General features: G+C 58.4%; 1 protein-coding gene across 1 annotated transcript in view; it reads right to left on the minus strand.

The window, feature by feature from the left end:
• LOC104079228 (centrosomal protein of 131 kDa-like) overlaps nucleotides 1–6,634 on the minus strand; it is a gene marked incomplete at both ends in the record, with an annotated part of 10,165 nt that extends 3,531 nt beyond the window's left edge. Inside the window, 10 exon segments of the mRNA XM_009581189.1 lie at nucleotides 5–57; nucleotides 390–492; nucleotides 3,073–3,189; nucleotides 3,290–3,415; nucleotides 3,948–4,085; nucleotides 4,208–4,399; nucleotides 4,778–4,960; nucleotides 5,091–5,228; nucleotides 5,231–5,509; nucleotides 6,518–6,634. Coding sequence (XP_009579484.1) covers nucleotides 5–57; nucleotides 390–492; nucleotides 3,073–3,189; nucleotides 3,290–3,415; nucleotides 3,948–4,085; nucleotides 4,208–4,399; nucleotides 4,778–4,960; nucleotides 5,091–5,228; nucleotides 5,231–5,509; nucleotides 6,518–6,634 — 1,446 coding nt within the window.
• Between the last annotated feature and the right edge of the window lie 373 nt (nucleotides 6,635–7,007).

Below are 7,007 nucleotides of genomic sequence, written 5' to 3' on the forward strand. Positions count from 1 at the left end.
GCTTCCTGATGTCCTGCCTGTGCTTGGAGATGAGCTTCTGGATCTCCGGCTCCAGCCCTGGGGCAGCAGGAAGGACAGTTACTGCTCGGCCTCGGGGCTGTCCGGATCCCAACCCCGGTGCCCTTGGCCCTGGCCAGCTGGCAAGGAGGCTGCGAACACATCAACTAGCAAAGAGGGGCCGGTAAGAAAGTGGGGGTGAGCATGCACGGGCTTTTTTGCCCTCTAGCATCTGCCTCTACCAAACACAGCGAGCAGAGACTGCCCACGCTGAGCAGCTCTTCCCCAAGCTGCCAGCAGCTTCTGCAGACACGGCCCCTCTCCTGGACCAGCACGGACGTGGCCCCTGTACCAGCCCGACTCCAGCCACTGCCGAGGGAACGTGCCCATACCTTTCACAGTGATTTCTTTGATCTTTTTGGTTTTCTCATCAATCCACTTCTCCCGCCTGATTTTCTCAGTTGCGCTCATCAGTTCCTTCAGTTTCTTAATCTCCTGTTTGGAAGCAAACGGGAAAGCTTCAGAGACAAGTCAGGGGAGAAAACCCCTGTTAGCCTGGGAGCCCGGCTGTTGAGGAGGAAGTTGCAGGCAAGAGCAGACGGCCTGAGCTGCGCACAGACGACTCGCACAGCCCCGGCTACACAAGTTCTCCCAGTCCAAAGAAGCAGCCGTACGCTCTCCCAGTGCCTTCTCTCTCTCACGGGATGGGGCTGCTCCTCCCCACAGACCTTGAGCACGGGGGAGAAGAGCAAAACCCTTGGGAAAGCACTCGCTGGCTGAGACACGAGAGCCCCTGCGGAGGGGAGAGGGGAACTGGGGCTGCTGCGGGGCAGTCCGTCTGTCAGCAGATGCAGGGTCGTGTCTGAAAATGTTTCCTTCTCCAGCCTTCCCTCTCCCTGGCATGGAAAACCCTCCAGCAGGAGGACAGAAAGACAGACACACCTCCCAACACCATGGTACCACCGCAGACCAAGCTCCTGCAGCACCCCAAAACTCTTCAAAGACTCGAAGGCTGCAAAGCCCAGGCACAGCCGCTGCTCTTGCTTCCTCTGCCTGCGTTTACCTCCTCGGCCCTCCGCTCCAGCAAAAAGGCTGGAGAAACACCCAGGCCCTGCTGCCCAGGGAGCTCTGCCCCAGCACTCCCGTCAGCAAAAGCCAGTCGAAGCACTCGACCACGTACTTCTGTGCTGGGGTTTCTGGTGAGAAAGGCACTGGCTGACAGAAAGTCCAGCCCAGCCAGAAATGTCTCCGTTTCAGCATGGGCAGATGATGACTGGGTGCAGGACGTGGGACATGTCACAGCTCCGGAGGACAAGCATGCGGCAGGACACCCAATGGCCGCTGTGCGGAGAGGAGCAGGGAATAGCAGGGGGCCACCCGCACAGCTCTTAGGGAAAAAAGGGCAGGGAAATCGGCACGGGAAGACAGGGACAGCCTGAAGGCAGCAGCTGAGCACGTGGCCTGGGGAGATGGGGCGAAGGGGCTCCTTCACGGGGCTGACCCTGCTGCTGAGTGGGGAGTTACCATCCCAGCCCTGCTGCCCGCAGGCGCCTGCGGAGCCGGAGCAGGTCAGGGCGAGAGAACAGAGGGGCAAGGCACAAAAAAAAGCAAAGACCACATTTACCTCGCAAAAGGGGCCCAAAGTGCGCCAGACCTGGGGAGAAAGAAAGGAGGGGATGGAGAGAGAAGGGGAATCGCAGAGTCACGGGGGAGAGGGGAGACGGGAGGGGAGAGAGACAAGACCAAACAGCCGTGTGTACGCGAGAGCACCGGGCAGGGCGGACGGCGGGGCAGGGGTCCCACGGGAGCGAGGGGAGGCGCAGCCAAACGGACAGATGCGCCGAGGGCCTGGCAGCACCACCGGCGATTGCAGCTCTGGGACGGGGGCAGAGCCAGCCCTGCCGGGGAGCGTGCCACGTGGTCGGAGCCCGGCTCACCGGGAGCAGGGACAATAAAGTGGCCAGAGAGCAGAGACGGGCTCCCGGGCTGCTCCCACCGCTGCTGCCCTGCCGTGAGCAGGGAGCGAGAGGTAATGGAAGCATCTCCTCTGCCCTGTGCAGGCTGCAGCAGCAGAACCAGCTCCACGGGAAGGGGCCCCTCCAGGCACCAAGCACAGCAATACTGCACTGGCTTCTTCCTCTCAGCTGGGCTCAAAACTCAGGCTTAAACAGTAAGGCAAAGCCAAGCGAGCCTTCGCTTTGTTTGCGTGACGATATCTGTCTGAACAGGCTCAGACTGGTGCAAATGCCTGCTGCGCTCCAGAGCCCTGGGCATGAGCTTGGCTGCAAGGCCGAGGGTGAGCAGGGAACGGGGCAGCAGAGCCAGGACGAGCCCCGCGGCTGAGCTGCGAGCCAGCGGTGCTGCCTTCCTGCCAGGTCCGGCACAGGGCGAGCTGAGCTGTCTCCATCTGTGGGAGAGGGAGCTCTCTGCAAGCTCCCGAGGCGAGCTGCCAGCCAGCTCCCACGAGCAGGCAGCACATCCTCTCTGGGGAAACAGCCCTCTGTGTGTTTGGGTGCTGGTCAGGGCAAAACGAAACCCACAGAGGTCTGTTATTATTCCTTATACACCCCATGTTCCTTTATAATCTTATCACCGTTTAGCTCTGAGAGCATCTCTGCTCCTGCAAAGGGGGCTGGAAATCACCCAGCTCAAGAGGATATGGCCACAAGTACAAATTCCTCTGTGGCATCACGTTCGTGCCAGCGCCTGCTTCCACCTCTGCCGAAGCGAGATCCCCCGGTCACCCCCCAGCCAGGGGAGAGCTCTGTCCACAGCAGGATGTGTGGGAAGGGTCTTTCCAAGCAGAGCCCCTGGGAGCTAGCACTGTCTCTTGGTCTGCCCCATGCACCTGGCTTTGGGCAGCAGAGGACAGCAGCCTCTTGGGGAGCCAGGGCAAAGCTCCAGGGGTGACACGGACCTTCTGTGCACAGAGGATGGCTCCCCAGAAAGACTGGGCCCCACCGAGGTGAGAGAGACTGTACTGCCCTGGGCAGGGGCCCCATTCCAGCAAAACCAACCGACTCCGGCCATGGCATGTCTCCTCTCCCTGCCCCCGCACCTTCCCTATCCCCTCACCAGCTCGTGCTGCTCCTGCATCTGGGTGATTTTCTTGCCATACTTCTGGTCCACTTGTTTCAGCTCAGCTACCACAGCCTCACACTTCTCACTCAGCACCTTCTTGTCATCAATGAGCTGGGCAGGGTGAAGAAAAGGCATCAGGCAGCCAGGCAGGATAGAGCCACCTCAGCTTCTGGCTTCAGAAGCATCAGTCTGAATTGGGATGAGAGATTACCTGGTCGATGAAGGCCAGGTGCCTCTGGATAGCTGCCTCATACTGTTCCCTCTGCAGCCTGAGCTGGTGGCCGAGCTCCTTCTCAGTCTGTTTGACATGCCGGACAGTCAGTTCCCTCTGCTGAGCCTTTTGGGTGTAAAAAACATTAGAGGGAGAAGTTACACCAGCCTCAGCAGGCGTACAGCAGGTAAGTACCAAAGGCACTGTCAGGCCAGAACAAGGAGGAACAGAGCTAAATCAAAGTCCCTGGTACTCACACCTCCTGCCCCGCTGTCAGCAAGAACACCCAAACCCCCGTGGAACAGAGGAAAAGAGAGTTCAGCCAGGTCCTGACCAAGGGGAGGGGAGTTTGAGGATGCCTTTCAAATCAGGGGCAGCAAGAAGAAATCTGAGCGAAGCCCACACCAGACTGGGAAGGACCTCGCAGGTCTTTCCCACGCTAACAGCGACTGGGACTGCAGCATGCCCGGCAGCCTCTGGCCCTCTGGCTCCTCGGCACTAGCTCCAAGAGCAGTGCAGTACTTTGCTGGGGACACAGATGGGAAACCCTATTCGCAGAGCCCTGGTCTTGTGCTTCAAAGCCACTGCCCCAAAAAACATCTGCTGAGGGCTCTTAGTCTTCATTCCCCAGCATGACAAGCACATCTGGCTCACACACCAGGGCTGTCTGCAGCAGGCTGATGGCTCGCTTCTTCTCCTCCACTTCCAGCTTCAGCCTCATGATGGAGCTCGTGACCTCCGTGGCAACAGCCGACGCCTGCTCCAAGTGAGCCAGCTCCTCTTCCGAGAGGAGACCCTGCCACAGCAAAAAAAAACCATTAAAAGGTCCTGGAACCAGGACAAGGAGACGGGAGACCCTTCCCACCAGGGTCTCGCACCACCTCTCCAATACAGATGGGCTCTCGCTTCAGCACTCACCTCCCGCTGTGTGGCTGAAGCGGCCGACCTGGGCCTCTCCTGTTCCGACTTCTCCATCTCATCCAGGAAACTGATGATGCTTTGGAGCTTGGCCTCCGAGAGCAGGGCCCCATCCTCAGGGACCCCCGGGGAGTGGTTCAGCTTCCCAAACTTCTCCAAGTTATCAGCAGTCAGGGAATTGGAGCTGGGCTCCTGCTGGGCAGACACAGCTGTGAATGAGCACGCAGGGGAGGGCTCAGGAGAAGAGGTGCTGGCTCTTCTCCATCACTGGAGCCCAGTCCTCCCACTGCACCCCAGTAACCAGCCTTATCCTCTGTGCTAACCCCACTCCCACCACAGCCCTCGCACGGTTTTGCTCGTCCTTGCGGATGCCCAAGCCCTGGCTGCATCAAACTCCTCCACCGCCTTCTCACTCCCTCCACCGCCTTCTCACTCCCTCCACCGCCTTCTCACTTCACCCTCCACCACCCAGCCAGCGCTGGGAGAAGGCAGCCCAAAGGGGAACCTGCCCTCACCAGGCAGCCATCGCTGTCTGAGGGTGGACGCAACCGGCCTCAGCCCTCTGCCTACCCCGTCTATCCAGGCATATCTGTCCTTCTTGAAGAGCTTTGGCGGGGGTAGCAGCTCTGGCTCTTCCTCCAACAGCCTGAGCGTGTCCAGCAGCTCATTGAGAGTGACCTTGGACGGAGCCCTGCTGACAGCAGTCACCACTGTCTCCAGATCCTCGCCACCCGTCTCTCTGGAGCTCACATCCTAGGGGAGAAGACAACACACCTTGCAGCAAAAGAGTTTGCTGGATCTCCACAGAAGTCAACAAAGGCTCCAAAGCCACCCCGGCAGAACAGTTGGTGCCAGGAGCCCCACGAGGCAAAGCCAGACCCACCTGCAGCTTGTCCTCTGCCCCAGGGTCCCGCAAGGGCACGGAGCCAAGGTCTGCGAGGCCGCTTTCTTCTGGCTCTGCAGCTACTGAGCGGAAATTGGCCTCTGCAGGAACCAGACTGTTCTCAGGCACTTGCAACAGCCAGCCCCTTGGAAGCAGCTCCCCAGAGTGAGAACCACTCCTCCATCGTCCCCCTTCCCCCTCAGGTCACACACTGCTCCAAAAGCATCGGAGACCCGCAGAAGGGACTCACCAGCATTATTGGCTTTGGTGACGCTGCTGGCTGGACTGATGTTCCTTGCAGAAGCAGGTTTGGCAGGCTTCTTCTTTGCTACCCTTCTGCTCTCCTTCACCAGCGCAAGTTCTTCTTCTGCCAAGCGCTTTGTGTCCGAAGCCTTTTGCGCCCTTTTCTGGTGCAGTTCCTGTAGGGACAGAGAAGCCATCAGCATCCTGCCCAGCACAGGGTGTTGTTCTGACACATCCCTGCACTGCTTCAAGTGCTAGCAAGGGCCTGGGAGACAGCAACAACCCACACGTTTGCTGCTGAAGGGTTAACAAGGACAACTCTAGAGAAGGAGAGAGCACAGGAACAACAGGTCTCCTCTTCACTGCTCTGAGCAGAGGGGAGGTGGTAGCCAGAGTCTTGCCAGCTCCACATGTGAACGCAGGCTGTTCACATGCCCCTGCACAGTGTCCTTTGCTGCTCCGTAAAGGGCCTCCAAATCCCGAGGGCCGAGCACCGCACAGTGCAGCGACGCCGCAGTGCCCAGGGGGCTGCCTCAGCCGAGTTTTGGGAAGTCACAAGCACGTGTTTGCAAGGCTGTTGCAGCATTTTGTTGTCCTCCGGCTGCTCACTGCTGCATCTCTCTCAACATCCGCCCCCACCAAAATATGATTCCATTTAGGGCAAAGAGAAATTGGGGATTTAAAAAAAAAATCTACAGCTATACTGCAAGCCCATATACAAGTCCCCACAGTCTGTGCCAACCCCTCATCTTGTCTGTGCCCCAGGAGCACCAGCCCTTTCCTGCCGCAAAGGGGGCTGCAAGAACAGAGTGAGACGAGCGGTGCTCAGCCCACCCTGGAGGGACCCTGTTCCTGAGGGGGGTCCCCTTCCCAGGGCTCTCTTGTCCTTGGCCACTCCGAGGAGCTGCAGTTACAGTCTCCCTGTGTCAACGTGGTCACCCTTTCCCCGAGAACTAGATCGAAACCAGCACTGTCTTCGCAAGCTCCAAATGAGCTGCCAAGGCTTGGCAGGAGCGCAACGGGAAACCGCTCTATGGCACCTCCATCTCCATAGGGAGCACTCCATTTCCAGGCTTGGCTCTAATTCCACTTCATGCAAAGCCCTGAGAGATGCAGAGGAGAGGCCCTCTCGCACAAGAAGATGCCAACAAACTGCTCTCATGCAGGCCTTGCCTTGTCCTTACCTGGATGGCAGCACGTCGGGCCAGGCGCGCCTTCTCCTCTCGGATCTTCCGGCGTTCCTCATCCTTCCTCTCCTGCAAATCCAGAATATTCCCTTCCTCCATCCGCTGCTGCCTTTCCTTCCAGAGAGGAGGGTCAAAAACGTTATTGAGAGCTCTGCAGCACCCACCACCCACAGCAGAGAAGAGGGAGAGGGCACACTGCACCTGAGGTCACCCCACATCCAGGCTTTCCATCCCCCCAGCCCTCCCCTCCGTGCAGGTACAGAGCCCTCAGAAAGGCTCCACTTTAGAGCAGCTTATTTTCTTTAGATACTAAATGTAATTATTAGTCATCTGGGTCTGAAACCACCGAGGAGACAAGGCTTAAAAATAGACTCTCACATGCAAGAGCTATGGTACTCTTCGTTATTGGGATAAATAATTAAACACAAAGAAACACAAATAGCTGCAGATGACTCGTCACTCTCTAATGAGCCAACTCGTTACTGAT

The sequence above is a fragment of the Fulmarus glacialis genome, unplaced genomic scaffold, assembly GCF_000690835.1.
Source record: "Fulmarus glacialis isolate BGI_N327 unplaced genomic scaffold, ASM69083v1 scaffold24577, whole genome shotgun sequence".
Taxonomy (NCBI): Eukaryota; Metazoa; Chordata; class Aves; order Procellariiformes; family Procellariidae; genus Fulmarus; species Fulmarus glacialis.